At 36.1% G+C, this 16,816-nt stretch overlaps 1 protein-coding gene across 1 annotated transcript in view; it reads left to right on the top strand.

The window, feature by feature from the left end:
• The first annotated feature begins 45 nt into the window (after positions 1–45).
• LOC110443542 (serine/threonine-protein kinase 3-like) overlaps positions 46–16,816 on the top strand; it is a 29,058-nt gene continuing 12,287 nt past the window's right edge. Inside the window, exons 1-8 of the mRNA XM_021487811.1 lie at positions 46–168; positions 3,473–3,553; positions 7,420–7,503; positions 10,026–10,206; positions 11,356–11,418; positions 12,667–12,831; positions 13,773–13,878; positions 16,442–16,503. Of these exons, the coding sequence (XP_021343486.1) occupies positions 155–168; positions 3,473–3,553; positions 7,420–7,503; positions 10,026–10,206; positions 11,356–11,418; positions 12,667–12,831; positions 13,773–13,878; positions 16,442–16,503 (756 nt within the window). The 5' untranslated portion in view covers positions 46–154. The remainder of the gene's footprint in view (positions 169–3,472; positions 3,554–7,419; positions 7,504–10,025; positions 10,207–11,355; positions 11,419–12,666; positions 12,832–13,772; positions 13,879–16,441; positions 16,504–16,816) is intronic.

Here is a 16,816-nt window from a genome sequence, read left to right as displayed (position 1 = left end):
GAACATCTTGAAATATTCAAGCATCAATATGATCTTGAACTTGAAGGTTCTCCCGTTTCCGGAAGAAGAAAAACAACGTTTCTGATTTTTATTTGTTCATTTGTTTAATTTTCCATGAAGAAGTACTTAAAAAATTCGATATACAACACAGAAAATGACTAGCCAAAGGTTTGTAATCCCGATATGACCTATTTCTTAGGACAGGCCGTGAATCGTTTTCAGAATAATACAATTCTCAAGTGCCATTTGGGTTTGAAGTTTGTTTGATGTCTATTTTAAGATGTAGGCTACATTGTAAGTAAGGACTAGGTTACAGTAACAATCAAAGGAACCATGCAATTCACTCTGTTTATAATTCACCGGAGACGCATTGTTTAGTTAACATGCTGTAAAATATTTTATCGTAGAGAATGACGAATTTGAATTTCAGATACTATTTTTAAAGTACATATTCTGTTGGTATGCGAAGCCCAACATTATTGAACCCATGTGCATTGTAACACTATTAGATCAATGAACAGCAACAGTGGAATCTCTAATAGATATTCAGTCCAAACATGTCTAAACACTGTGGCTTTGAACAATCCTCCAGGTGGTAATGCAATCAATCATTTCACCAGTATAGAAAAAAAGGGTTTCCAAGGATAGATGTATGGCAGGTTTTAATTGTACATAGGATTAGCTTCAAGCTAGAGGGAATTCCCTTTAGCTCAGTGGTAGAGCATCCGATTACCTAGGTTCGATCCCCGGTGGAAGCACACTATTCTCTTTCCTGTTACAAATGGTGTCCATGGCCCTCCCTGTGGTGACAGGGAGTTAGAACCTGGGTTGTGGTGTTCAAAGGCGAACACATTTAATAAAGGGGGAGTACAGTATATACGTAGTGTGGCAGGTTTTAATTGTACATAGGATTACGGTCGCTTTCCAGCTAGAAGGAATTTCCATTGAGCTAAAATTGAGCGTCCGACTAGGAACCTGGAGAAAGTAGGTTTGATCCCCGGTGGAAGCACACTCTTCTCTTTCCTGTTACAGATGGAACTTCACACTCTAGAGTATTTAACTCATAAAGCTACATTGTAGATGGACACTTATAATTATAAAACCATCAGTAATAATCTGGCATATATCCTCGGAGTAATCCCGGGCCCAATCTCCTGTGCGTTGTGTCCACTGCTATCTGCCCTGTGCCCACTTGTATCTCGTAGAAGTATTTGTACGTCCATGCAGGCAGTGAATGATATAATTTCAGTATTGTTTAAATGCTATGGAGTTTGAGTGATGACTACCAATCATGCCACAGGGCAGTGGAGATCATGATCAAGAAACTTTAGTCACACTCTAAATGATGATAATGAAGTAATTAACACATGTATAAAAGAAAAAAACTGCTCATGATTTATGTCTCTATGATTAAAAAATGAGTAACAGGAAAGGAAAATGTACGACCAGTCTGTGACTCGTACCCAGGACCTCGTGTACTCTAGTATACCTTCATTAAGTTGCCAGCGATCAAACCTGTCACGTTCCACTACACTCCTCCCTCCTTCAACAAAGTCTTCGACCCTGAAGACACACGACCATACACCACCTTCCATGGGTTTTTGTTGTGCACAGAATGCTACAGGAGGGGGAAAATACATAGCAAAACTGGGACCCAATTAATGTAATAGTCAGGTGCTGTAACCATTTGAGCTACCTAGTCTCTGGCAATCAACACTGTCCAGTTCTGCTACAGATAGGCTTCAAGTTCAAAGCTGTGCACCTGTTGTAGTGTTGCTAGAAGTCCCTTGTCCTAATACGTTTAATTCCCTTTGCCCAGCACTTGATAAGTTAAGACATATACATGTACATATGCATGTACTTTGAGAAGTGGCAATTGCAACAAGAGTTCACCACTGTCACAAGTTAAGACATTGCTTTGTAAGTAATAAGCAACAAGCCAGAACAATATTAAAATTTGAAACATCCAAACACAAGAGTGACACCCTGCCAACTGAGAATTCTGTTCTATGACATGGTCACATCCGGCTGTATATATACGGTAAACCTCCGGTCAGTTCGAATAGGCGGATAGTTCGAACACACTTTTTGAACAATACAAATAATAATTTTCTGTCTAGTGACTAATGGTTCGAACCCTGCTTACACACGTTTCAGATTGTTCAAACACACAACTTAAGTAACTGAACTTACGTAATTATTGATCGAGGTTGGCTATCAGCCATGCGATAATAGCCTCGCGAAACATGATTAAACTTTATCAATTTGAGCATCGACAGCGTTTAACTACTGAAAACCGTAAGTACTCGTGTGCGACCATTGTTGTCATCAATTCGTACAATATAAATTTACATAAATAAGTACTCTTTATTTTAGCAGCTATAATTTCGTGAAATTTGAACAGGATTGACAATATTTATTTAATTTTGTTCTAACAGACTGAAGGTTTACCGTAGGTCCTGTCCAAATTCACTTCAAACTTATTGTACATTTTGTATATTGAAAAGACTACATTATATTTGTACTACCGTATTCACTGTAATTATGCACCCAGGGTACTTAAAAATAAGCTTAAATGGGGGCGCTTATAACAGAAGGACATTACAAACATTCCAGTGTAGCTGCAGGTTTGGATATCAAATATTACCTAGATCTGCTTCATTGCGAAGCCCAGTCATGATCCCCAGTCATAAGTCTCAACTTTATAGTGTAACAACTGTAAATCATTGACTTACCCTCAGCAGGTCTCGGATGGGGGTTTATATAATTTCAATTCCTCTGGAAATAGGGTGAGGGGTGCTTATAAGGAAAGGGAGCCAATTACATTGTACGTCGAATACGGTAATGATTTCACTGTTGCATTGTCTAATATATATAGATCACAAAATAGCTGATTGACCTTAATCCTTAGGTATACAATAATGGTAAGTAAAACCTACGTACAAGAAGTGTTTGTCCTGTATTCAGTATATTCAATATGGCTTAATTAGGTTTATGAAATATAAGCTATATTTAATTGAACTACATTTATAGGTATGTAATTCTAATACAGTAATTAAGAATCAAATTTCTTGCAATAATCAAATATCATATGTTTGCTGTTCCAATTGGTTAAATAGAGATAATGTTTTGATTTCCTAGAAATGTATAATGTGTCATTTGTATGTATGTAATATTTTAAACATAAGGAATTGTTCCAATTAATTTCAGTATCATCATGATATGGTCGATATCAATCAATTTGTTCTCTTGTAAGACTTACACTTTTATATATTGACACATTAATATGATGTGTACAGTACTGTGTATATGATATTTTCAAGACATGAAATGTACACTGAACTTCTTACAGCTGGTGTCAGTTGTTTCACCCATAACCATGTTAATAAATTATCTTGCTGAACCATTTACATGTATATATCAATATATAGTTATGTCATTAATTTATTCATTTCTATTTTTCATTATGCAGTGAATTAACAAAATTAAGTGATGAAAGTTTGGCGCGACCTCCAGACGAAGTGTTTGATATTATTTGTAAGATAGGACGAGGGTAAGGTTTGACAGGCACCTGTTGCTATGGTAACTTGCGGTCATGTGCCTGCTGTTAGCTCTGCCCTCCCCATATCAGTTGTGCAATCACATTTCAGCTTGCATTTGTTATTTTTGTTGTTCATTTGTTACTTGAAGGCCAAACAAACAATATCTGGTTCTTTGCAATTGTTGATTTTTCGTCTCCAAAAATTTGTAGCGCGGAATGAAAATAATTCCTGCCAAAAAATATTTTGTTATTTGTTAACAAATTTATATTAGATTGCTAGAGTTGTTTGTTTGGTCTTTTGATCTGTACAAATGATGTATAGATCAGAATTACCATTGTATACACATGTTGATACACATGTATGACACCTTCCTTCATCTTGCATCTCTAACTTGCATGTACATGTAAATATGACTTAATATACATCTTTCCTGTAAGTACAAGTATATTTCGTCAAATATAGAAGAACTTTTTTCACAGTTTAATTATTGCATCGTGAGTTTTCGAATGTTTTAAATTAAATGGCCAATTATGTATAAGCGACCAATTCAACTAGCTATGTTACAGTAATATTCATGATAAGTGACATTGTATATTAAATATAAGTTATTTATATTTTGAATTTCTTTTTATCGTAAAATAATATAAGAAACCTTGATGGCGTAATTAAAAACGAACTTTAAATTGCAAACTGTCTTTTATTCTTGAGATTCTGATCAGTACATACAGTATTTAAATTACATTATAATACATTTTTTTATTTTTTTGTACATGAATAAGCAGTCAAATAGATTTTAAAATATTTTCAAGATAAATTATTCAGATGATACATTCATCAGCATATTTATAGCACGGTACTTTTGACATGTTTCAATTTAAAACTTATAATACATGTCATGAAGTTGCAGCTTTTCTTCTTCTGAATGTCATAAATCATATTCTTAGGTAACATATTTCTGATCAGTGTGTGGCATTATAATAGGTTCAAGTATCTAAAAAGTCTTGCATTTAAAAATTTGTTGAAATTTATAAGTTGACTTTGTATGTTAATTGTTATATTATTGTACCTCAAACTTTGAATCATCTCCGATTCTGGTAGAACGAAAATAGATAATGTTTATTGCAATTATAAAGCAGATCAAATACTTCTTAAAATTTTGTATTGTGAATTTTCTGTCAATTGGCTAGAGTCACGATCGTGAAGTCAGTGTAATAAAGGTTCTATAGATCAACATTCTCATACACTTGCCAACTTTTTAAAATATTCCATGAGGGGAGATTATAATTATATGTGTACTCAGAATTTAAAAGTACAAATAAGATGTGTGTGTGCACCCTAGGGGGAAAATAATGTTTTTTTAAATGACATCTTTTGAGCTGGTCTTTCAGATGAAATCATCAGATCTTAAAAAAATTAGGAAAAGTTCAGCTATAATTCACAAATTGAAAATGCTCAATTTTATGGTCCAAAATCAGGAATCTCCCTGCAAAATAGAGAGAGTTTGCAGTTATGAATTCTGGGAAAATCCTGTCTGACATATATAGCTATGTACATTATACATTGGAATATATTTTTAGTCTACCCTATAAGTATTCTGCTTTTTGTTAGGATCTCCGCCTACACACTCCATCATATTCCTCCTAATATTTTTTGCTCTGTCTGTATACTTTTACATTCATTTTTACTGACCGTTTCCTAACTATGCTTTTAATTTTTTTTCATATTTATTTTTAACTTTTGAAGTATAATAATATAATTATAGACATTCAGTATTTACAGTATTTTCACTAAAATTATAAATTCAAGTGTCGGTTAGCATTCCTGTATGAATCTGTAGCTCCAACTAGTGGTTATGATAACCTACCTTTGTATATCTATGGAGATTTCACCTGGCCTTGACCTTTAAACTTAGCTTGGAACAACTTGTGACATACCTTTTGATGTTGTTAGCATGTGTATATGATGATGTTAGTAATTTGTGTACGGTGGTTGTGGATATGGTATCTTGGAAAACAAAACAATTGTTGTTGTTTGTTTTCAGTGCATGCATGATGACCTCAGGATTTTAGCGTTAACGTCAAAATTGATGGAGCAAATTATTCCAAGTGATGCTCAAAGGAAAAAATAATAAATTGTAATATAATTAAGTTCTGGACTTCTTTCTCAAGATTTTAACAATACTTTCTGATTTTTCCTTGGAACATTGAAAGTTTTAATTTGCTAGAAATAAAGCCCTGTTTATATATATATGATTTAACTTGCTTCCATATATGGGTTGTAAGGAGAAATTTCGCATGAATTCTGAAGAAAAATGAAAATATATTTATTAATCTATATAGAATTCAATGTTGGCTGTCAAGTACATAAATGATATATCAGTATACATCATTTTTCTAAAATCCAACGATACACAAAAATATTTATGGATGATATATATATAATTTTTTATAATATATCCTTTGTCATTATGCATGATACTTCATCAGGAATGCCAAATCCACAACTACAAGAATGCGAGCTGAAGTTATCGGTGATCTGTACTAGTACTTGTGGTTTTGCCCAAAACAGCATTGTGCATTTTCCTTCCAGAATCATTTCGGAGCTAGCTAGATACAACTAGAATGTTACATGGTATCGGTCTGACACAGGGAAGTATTTCAGAATGGGGCCTGTCTTTTAATAAAACACTTTTCTGTTGTATAAATCACATAGTATAACAAGGGTGATACTAATCAATTTCTACCTTTTATTGTATCTAACTTATACGCACACACTCAAAAAATTGTCGAAATTCAAAAATTCCATTTTCAAAAATAAGTGACTGGATATTATCTTCTCTGTAATATAAAATGTCTCCTATCATTTAAATGTAATCTTTAGAGATAGATTTTAATTTTGGCAAAAATGATTGTTTTTTGTGCCCTGCTTGGCGAAACCATTTGTTTGTTGCCATTTTCGTTAAAATATAATCTTTATATGTAAGTTAAAAGATCTAGAACTGTCAGTGTTTTTTCGCCCTGACTACTGTCGATACCTTTTGTTAGTGACCATGTACCATGTCAGTTGTATGTAGCTAGCTGGAGTAGCCAGACGATGGGTTGTGCAGTAGTGTACTAGGCCAGACGGCAGATAAGGCACAGACTGTAGGTATCGCTAAAAGTAACCATCATGGCCATCTCTTCTTGTATCGTCATCACAGTGTCAATATTGGTGATATTCATTCAATTTCATTATTAATTTGTGTTGACCATTGTCAACATTGAAGACTTAATCACCATTGCAAACATTTGCAACATGACTCATTGTCAACATTGGAGCTATGACTGGCATTGTCAACATTGAAGATGTGCTTTAAATTGCCAGCACTAATGATGATCATCATTGCCAATATTGGCAATATGAACCATTGTCAACATTGGCAATATGAACCATTATCAACATATTGGCAATATGAACCATTATCATCATTGGCAATATGAATAATTGTCAATATTGGCAACATGAATCATTGTCAACATTAATTTTGGCAACATGAATCATTGTTAACATTGGCAACATGAATCATTGTTAACATTGGCAACATGAATCATTGTCAACATTAGCAACATGACTACATATTAAAGGTAGGAGCTGTTTTGTAAACAAATTGATGACATGACTATCATTGTCAACAATATAGCAACAATGGTCAATATTGTCAACATTATTTTTATTAAATGACACTGCCTTTGACCACCATACCTGTAAGAGATGACCGCGATGGTGTACATCTAGCATTGACCGCTGTCCACGTTGGTTAACAGCCTGGCTGTGTGCTGCTTGCCCTGTGCTTTGTTCGCTTCCCTTTTTAGTTGGCTTGTCCTTTTGTGTTCCTTAGTGACCCCCTAAAGAGATTACAAGAGGATGACCTCACACGACCCCCAGAGGAGGTGTTCGACGTGTTGGGCAAGTTGGGCGAGGGGTAAGACACATCAGGGTGTTCTTATAGAACATATGTGTACAGTAGATATTTAGGAGACTCCAGGCCTCTGTACATATTAATATTCTGTTAACGATAGCAGAATATTCATACACAGCATACTGTAAATGTTTATAATGATACTAAACCAGTTGGATATATTAGAATTTGTCATAGTAAATGATAATTAAAAAGGTTGAATTTTCTCCAACTTGAACAATTCAATGAGACATAACTGACTTTTTCAGTATTTGCCAATTAAATCTTAAACAGTCCATTAAAAGTATCAGCTTTGTGTATCAGTCAGTAGATTTAGCAGGTTTTTTCGATTTCTTGTAACAGTAGTTTGAGCAGGGTTTACAATTTCTGTGTGTCAGTAGATTGATTAGGTTTCGTTGCTTCTTTGTGCCGATTGATTTTCCTGTGTTTTATTAATTCTATGGGCTGTCATGCAGGTAATGGACAGGTGTATAAGTCTGTGTGCCGGTATATAAATAATGATACAGTTTTTTTAACAACTTCGTATAAAAATTGTTAGTCCTGAACATTAGGCTTGTGGTTAATTATATATTAATTGTTGTGTAAGCACATTGGAATAATGATTAATTCTAATAACTATCGGTCAAGATAATGCATCATTTTATTGTCTTCTTAGATAAATTTGTTAAATTAATTTGCTTTTCCCTTAAAAAAATATATTATTTTTTGAATTTTAGTTTCCAAGTTAAACATCACTTGTTTAAATGTTAACTATATAAAACACTGTGTAGAGTTCACATGCAGGTGTTTCATTAAATCACATATCGTTTTAATTCTCCTTGTGACATTTCTACACTTAATATTTTGGTAGTTGATGTCCTACATGTTTCTATTTATTTCTGATGGTGTTCTGTTAATTCTTGAAAGTTGGAAAACTAGACTGGAGCCTTACTTAATTTTTCTGGTTTGCAAAGACAATAAACCCTCACTATTGGGCATGATCAGTATTTCCTTATAATAGTTAAGACCATACAATTCAAAGTTATCTTATAAGGGGAAAACATTATATTATTGATAAAAGGCTCTTTTCACATAATTAGAAAATGGGTTGGATTTTAGCAATTACCTTATTTTGATCTGCATATAATGGGGGTGAAAGTTGAAAATGTCTCTACACTAGGGGTTGGAACCCGGAAGAATTGTAAAATTTACATCACTGGGGCTTTTTGAGTAGTTTGAGAGGTATACAAATTCCTTTCTTCCCCTTGCATTCATGTTTATATAATGATAGGTGGGAATGATGTTCTATATTTGTTTACCTATTGACTTCAAATTTAGGATTAGGAATACATGTCTTTCCTGCCCTCTAGCCCCTACTCTTTCTTATATAATAAGTAGCTATAGAAAAGCTATGGCATTCTGCTTCCAAGGGCATGCCAAGAAGTGACCTCCCCTTCCACTTTCCATCCTTTGGTTGGAAGTCTCAATTGCCCTTAATTTAATAGTGTAAAAATAGATGAGAGCTAATTCCTGGGTGTAAATCCATCTTCAGTGGTTGGAGATCTAGATACAGTAGGAATGTCTAAATCCCTCGTCAGTGGCTGGAGGTCTGGATGTCTAAATCCCTCTTCAGTAGCTGGAGGTCAGAATGTCTAAATCCCTCTTCAGTGGCTGGAGGTCGGAATGTCTTAATCCCTCTTCAGTGGCTGGAGGTCGGAATGTCTAAATCCCTCTTCAGAGGCTGGAGGTACAGTAGAAATGTCTAAATCCCTCTTCAGTGGCTGGAGGTCGGAATGTCTAAATCCCTCTTCAGAGGCTGGAGGTACAGTAGAAATATCTAAATCCCTCCTCAGTGGCTGGAGGTCGGAATGTCTAAATCCCTCTTCAGAGGCTGGAGGTACAGTAGGAATGTCTAAATTCCCTCTTCAGTGGCTGGAGGTCGGAATGTCTAAATTCCTCTTCAGCTGCTGAAGGTAGGAATGTCTAAATCCCTCTTCAGTGGCTGGAGGTAGGAATGGCTATTAGTAAAGACACCCAGTGCACCATCTCTTGTAGTTGCATTTTTAATTGTCTGCTTTTGTGGAAATGGTTTCTCATAGACACAAAACATGCTTGTCTGATTTTGTTTTGTTTGCATCATACAATATAATTTGCATCGTTTGTTGATATATTTTTGTATTATATATTGTTTAATGACTATCCCGATATTGAATGTATAGACAATTATAGATAGTGCATATTCAAATGTTATATTAATTATGCCACTTTTAGTTGAATTGAATTTAAATAAATATTCATAATAGCATACTGGTAATGATATTTTTATTTTCTTAAATTCATTTAGAAAAAAAACAACATATTCTATCATAATACATTCCAGAACAAATCTATAGAAATTATAAATGAACTGTTTTTCAATTATAAAAATTAAATATCAAATATGCGGAAAAGAAAAAAGAAAAAAAATTCTTGAGGATTTACAAAAACAATTAATCAACATATTGCCACATTTTCTTCCTTTAATGTTTGAAATGTGTGGTCCCTAGGTCCTATGGCAGTGTGTACAAAGCACTCCACAAGGAGTCGGGACAGGTCCTGGCCATCAAGCAGGTTCCTGTTGATACCGACCTGCAGGAGATCATAAAGGAAATCTCCATCATGCAGCAGTGCGACAGTACCTTCATTGTCAAATACTACGGCAGCTACTTCAAAAACACAGACCTATGGGTAGGTACTTCAAAAAACACAGCTATTGGTATGTACTTCATGAACACAGACCTATGGGTATGTACTTCATAAACACAGACCTATGGGTATGTACTTCATGAACACAGTACCTATGGGTATGTACTTCATAAACACAGACGTATGGGTATGTACTTCATAAACACATACCTATGGCCGATATGTACTTCATAAACACAGACCTATGGGTATGAACTTCATAAACACAGACCTATGGGTATGTACTTCATGAGCACAGACCTATGGGTATGTACTTCATAAACACAGACCTATAGGTATGTATTTCATAAAACACAGAGCTATGGGTATGTACTTCATAAACACAGACCTATAGGAATGTACTTCATAAAACACAGAGCTATGGGTATGTACTTCATAAACACAGACCTATAGGTATGTACTTCATAAAACACAGAGCTATGGGTATGTACTTCATAAACACGGACCTATGGGTATGTAGTTCATAAACACAGACCTATGAGTATGTACTTCATAAACACAGTTCCTATGGGTATGTACTAATAAACACAGACCTATGGGTATGTAGTTCATAAACACAGACCTATGGGTATGTACTTCATAAAACACAGACTTATGGGTATGTACTTCATAAACACAGACCTCTGGGTATGTACATCAAAAACACAGACCTATGGGTATGTACTTCATAAACACAGACCTATGGGTATGGAGTTCAGAAACACAGACCCATGGGTATGGAGTTCAGAAACACATACCTATGGGTATGTAGTTCTGAAACACAGACCTATGGGTAAAGATGGTATGTACTTCAAAAACACAGACCAAGACTTTAATAACACAGACTTGTGTGTTTGTACGATAAAACCCCCAGACTAAATTATTAAAATACCTGGTAAGTACTAGTAGAGACCTAGGGGTGCTCCATTGCTCTACTGTGTTTTGCATAAGAGACCCATTTAATATGTGTATATAACAATATTGTGTCGAAATACATGCACCATTTCGCTGGATTTTGATTTTGTTTCTCTTCTTGAATTTATTTGAAAAATAATTTTTGATATTGAAATTAATGATTTAAAGGCAAAACTACTATAATTTAGGAAGTTGTTGAACCTAACATTTTTAGGAATTTCTATTCGTTCTTTACAGATCGTGATGGAGTATTGCGGAGCTGGTTCAGTATCTGACATTATGAGACTTCGCAACAAAACAGTGAGTTGAGCTTAAAAGTTTGTAATATCATCAGGTGATAAGATCATACTCAGGAAATAGTCCATCCCCCAATTTATATACAGGGTTTGTAATGAGAGTTTTATCAAGGTGAGATAGAGGGCAAATATACTTAAAACCAGGGCCTTGAAATTAAGAAATACCTTGTATTAATGGAAGAGGTCAAATAATTGTGTTTTTGGAGAACTCACAAGCTCATTCTACATCTGTACGTTCCACAATGGTCTATGTCAAAAAGTTGTAATACATGTAGCATCTAAGACACTATTTCCCCCTGCATTTAATAAGAAATACCTGTTTTACTAATGGAATAGGTGAGATAATTTGTAATTTGGAAAACTCACAAGCAATTTGTACATTTTTATGCTATGTACTGTACCATATGTGTATGTTAAAAATTTGTGATGGCATCTAAGACTCGTTTTTACCCCACATTGACAACAATGTTGAAGATGTTTATATGATACCTGTGTTTATTTGAACTAATATAAATGTATGCCGAATTTCGAATTACTATTGCTTAATTTTCTACGAGATTACATATTTCGAAAATATATAGTAAATGTAAGTATAAAACGGCTTTTTCAATTGCCATTCTCCTTGGCAATATAGAAGCCAAATGGACAACTCAACCTGAATCACAAGCATGTTCAGGATCACTGAATTTTCCTTTTTTCCAGGTGGCATTAATATTGTTTAAGACAGTATATGTAAATAGAGAATAATACATTCCTTTTTCCATATCACACTCAGTACTAGTATCCACCTGAGACTCCCAATATCAGCCCGAGGGTTGATACTGGATGTGATATGGAAAAAGGCATGTTTTATTCTGTTTATTAGATACCTACTAATAAAATACAGATGGGTCTTCTATCTTATGATCGATTTTTCTTTTGAATTTTTGAAAAAACGAAAAAAATCCAAAAGGGGTGTGATACGGGTTTTGCAGGCTGATACGGAGAGGGTTGATACAGGTTTTTGAGGGTGAGGGCTGATATGGATTAGAGTAATTGTGACGTATCGCATATACAAAAAACCTGTATTTATTAGTATTAGTAATTAGTAATGATCTGTGATATAGCATGGGGGTCATAAAAATTTACGGAAAACTGATGGACAGAATGTTGTTAAACATAAATCCTTACTGTAAAATCTGTAATTCTTACTGTAAAATCTGTAATTCTGACTGTAAGATCTGTAATTCTTAATTTCTTTTTTGTCTTACAGCTGTCTGAAGATGAGATAGCTACCATCTTGTTTGATACACTGAAGGGTCTAGAGTATTTACACTCGCGACGGAAAATACACAGGGATATCAAGGCAGGGAACATCCTCCTTAACACAGAAGGGCACGCCAAACTGGCAGACTTCGGCGTGGCAGGACAATTAACGGTGAGAAATGAGAGGGGCATGTGATATTGACAGACTTGGGTGTATCAGAAGAACTGAGAGGGGCATGTGATATTGACAGACTTAGGTGTATCAGAAGAACTGAGAGGGGCATGTCATATTGACAGACTTGGGTGTATCAGAAGAACTGAGAGGGGCATGTCATATTGACAAACTTGGGTGTATCAGAAGAACTGAGAGGGGCATGTGATATCGACAGGCTTAGGTGTATCAGAAGAACTGAAAAGGGCATGTGATATTGACAGACTTGGTTGTATCAGAAGAACTGAGAGGGGCATAAGATATTGACAGACTTGGGGGTATCAGAAGAACTGAGAGGGGATTGTGATATTGACAGACTTAGATGTATCAGAAGAACTGAGAGGGGCATGTCATATTGACAGACTTGGGTGTATCAGAAAAACTGAGAGGGGCATGTCATATTGAAGGGCTTATGGGTATCAGAAGAACTGAGAGGGGCATGTCATATTGACAGACTTGGGTGTATCAGAAGAACTGAGAGGGGCATGTCATATTGACAAATTGGGTGTATCAGAAGAACTGAGAGGGGCATGTGATATCGACAGGCTTAGGTGTATCAGAAGAACTGAAAAGGGCATGTGATATTGACAGACTAAGAGGTATCAGAAGAACTGAGAGGGGCATGTGATATTGACAGACTTAGGTGTATCAGAAGAACTGAGAGGGGCATGCGATATTGACAGACTTGGGTGTATCAGATGTTAAGATGTTAAGAACTGGAAGCCAGACTAAGCCTAGTTGGACAACTCTTACTGTGTCCTTGATATTCTGTGATGTTAACCCTTTCACCCCTATATAATTTTAATAACCTCTACCATAAACTGATCTGGATGAGTCCATTATGGTCTACAGTGTTAAAAGGGTTAAATCAACTATACCATTTATTTTTTTCATTATTCCAGGACACAATGGCCAAAAGAAACACTGTGATAGGCACACCATATTGGATGGCTCCAGAGGTTATACAGGAGATTGGGTACGACTGTGTAGCAGATATCTGGAGTTTACGTAAGTACCAGAGGTTATACAGGAGGTTTGGTATGACTGTGTAGCAGATATCTGGAGTTTACGTAAGTACCAGAGGTTATACAGGAGGTTTGGTATGACTGTGTAGCAGATATCTGGAGTTTACGTAAGTACCAGAGGTTATACAGGAGGTTTGGTATGACTGTGTAGCAGATATCTGGAGTTTAGGTAAGTACCAGAGGTTATCCAGGAGATTGGGTACGACTGTGTAGCAGATATCTGGAGTTTAGGTAAGTACCAGAGGTTAGACAGGAGATTGGGTACGACTGTGTAGCAGATATATGTAGTTTAGGTAAGTACCAGAGGTTATACAGGAGGTTTGGTGCGACTGTGTAGCAGATATATGGAGTTTCGGTAAGTACCAGAGGTTATACAGGAGATTGGATACGACTGTGTAGCAGCTATATGGAGTCTAGGTAAGTACCCGAGGTTATACAGGAGATTGGGTACGACTATGTAGCAGATATATGGAGTTTAGGTAAGTGCCAGAGGTTATACAGGAGATTGGGTACGACCGTGTAGCAGATATATGGAGTCTAGGTAAGTACCAGAGGTTATACAGGAGGTTTGGTGCGACTGTGTAGCAGATATATGGAGTTTCGGTAAGTACCAGAGGTTATACAGGAGATTGGATACGACTGTGTAGCAGCTATATGGAGTTTAGGTAAGTACCAGAGGTTAGACAGGAGATTGGGTACGACTGTGTAGCAGCTATATGGAGTCTAGGTAAGTACCCGAGGTTATACAGGAGATTGGGTACGACCGTGTAGCAGATATATGGAGTCTAGGTAAGTACCAGAGGTTATACAGGAGGTTTGGTGCGACTGTGTAGCAGATATATGGAGTTTCGGTAAGTACCAGAGGTTATACAGGAGATCGGGTACGACTGTGTAGCAGATATATGGAGTCTAGGTAAGTACCAGAGGTTATACAGGAGGTTTGGTATGACTGTGTAGCAGATATCTGGAGTTTAGGTAAGTACCAGAGGTTATCCAGGAGATTGGGTACGACTGTGTAGCAGCTATATGGAGTCTAGGTAAGTACCCGAGGTTATACAGGAGATTGGGTACGACTGTGTGGCAGATATATGGAGTTTAGGTAAGTACCAGAGGGTATACAGGAGGTTTGGGACGACTGTGTAGCAGATATATGGAGTTTCGGTAAGTACCAGAGGTTATACAGGAGATTGGGGACGACTGTGTAGCAGATATATGGAGTTTCGGTAAGTACCAGAGGTTATACAGGAGATCGGGTACGACTGTGTAGCAGATATATGGCGTTTAGGTAAGTACCAGAGGTTATACAGGAGGTTTGGTACGACTGTGTAGCAGATATATGGAGGTTAGGTAAGTACCAGAGGTTATACAGGAGGTTTGGGACGACTGTGTAGCAGATATCTGGAGTTTACGTAAGTACCAGAGGTTATACAGGAGGTTTGGTATGACTGTGTAGCAGATATCTGGAGTTTAGGTAAGTACCAGAGGTTATCCAGGAGATTGGGTACGACTGTGTAGCAGGTATATGGAGTTTAGGTAAGTACCAGAGGGTATACAGGAGGTTTGGGACGACTGTGTAGCAGATATCTGGAGTTTACGTAAGTACCAGAGGTTATACAGGAGGTTTGGTACGACTGTGTAGCAGATATCTGGAGTTTAGGTAGGTACTAGTTGTCTATAAGGGTTCATGTTGTAAATGGCTTTGTTTTATCATCTTTAGTAAGGTATAAGTGTAGCAATTTGTAAAACTGCATGAAATAACAAGCTCTTTATTCATGAAACCAAAGTTTTTTCTGGGTTGCTCACATTATGTTTTCCTTGTTATTTTCTTTATATACTGACTAAGGAAATTTGAAGTGTTTACACTGTATGCCAGGAAATATTTGCCTTTATTGCCCTCCGTAATGAGGGCGAATTTATCTTATTGCCCTCCGTAATGAGGGCAAATTTATCATGACACAGGATATCATTACACAATACGCCATATAGAGTAATCACATTTAAGTGGAGAGAAATTATCATTAGTGAATATGTAGTTTACCAGAGACAGTGAAATTTTTCTGTTATTCATATGAGGCCATTATTTTGTCAATGCCTTCGCTAGGGGTAGAAACTGCATCATCTGGTATACTAGTCTTGCACTCTACCAAATGACCTAAAGAGAAATTCTCCCAAGCCGAGTTGGTAAGAAGCACCTATTATTTAACAAGTTACAGCATTTCTTGTTGAAGCACCGATGAGTATTTTTGTCAATATTTTCCAGCACCTTCCTATGTGGGCACTAAGGTAACAGAAGCCACTATTTTTTCAATACCTTCACTAGGGGTCGAACCCAGGACCTCTGATATACTAGTCTTACGTTCTGCTGAATGAGCTAAAGAGAAATTCTCCGTAGCTGAGTCAGTAGGAAACGACTAGTATTTTACCAGGATGACATACATTATATTGTTGTATGGACTTTATCGACCTTGGACTGAGTCCTTCCTCGGTCAGTATCATTGTTCCGACATAGATGGATATTTGATGTGTGTATTTCTGGTGTGTTACAGGTATAACAGCATTAGAAATGGCCGAAGGAAAACCACCCTACGGAGATATTCATCCTATGAGAGTAAGTGTGTGTTGTAAATCTGGTAAACTTCTGCCATCTCCTGAGCAGGCATCTTTAAGTTGTAAGATAATCAATCAATCAATAAATGTTGTCAGTAATAAGTCTTGTGTAAATTGGCCCATATTCCTATTTAGGATTTAGGAAAAATGATAGTAATGAAATATATATGACATTATAATACTGTATATCAGGAAATTTTTGCCGCAATTTTACTTTCACCTTTATACACACTCCGTAATGAGGGCAAATTTATCATTGCAACAAACATTATAAAATAACATTATAGACTTATAAGCAAAAAAAGTTGATCATT

This window comes from Mizuhopecten yessoensis, unplaced genomic scaffold, assembly GCF_002113885.1.
Source record: "Mizuhopecten yessoensis strain PY_sf001 unplaced genomic scaffold, ASM211388v2 scaffold716351, whole genome shotgun sequence".
NCBI classification, from domain to species: Eukaryota; Metazoa; Mollusca; class Bivalvia; order Pectinida; family Pectinidae; genus Mizuhopecten; species Mizuhopecten yessoensis.
Note: the sequence above shows the minus strand (reverse complement) of the source record. Positions and strands in the feature narration are given on the sequence as shown.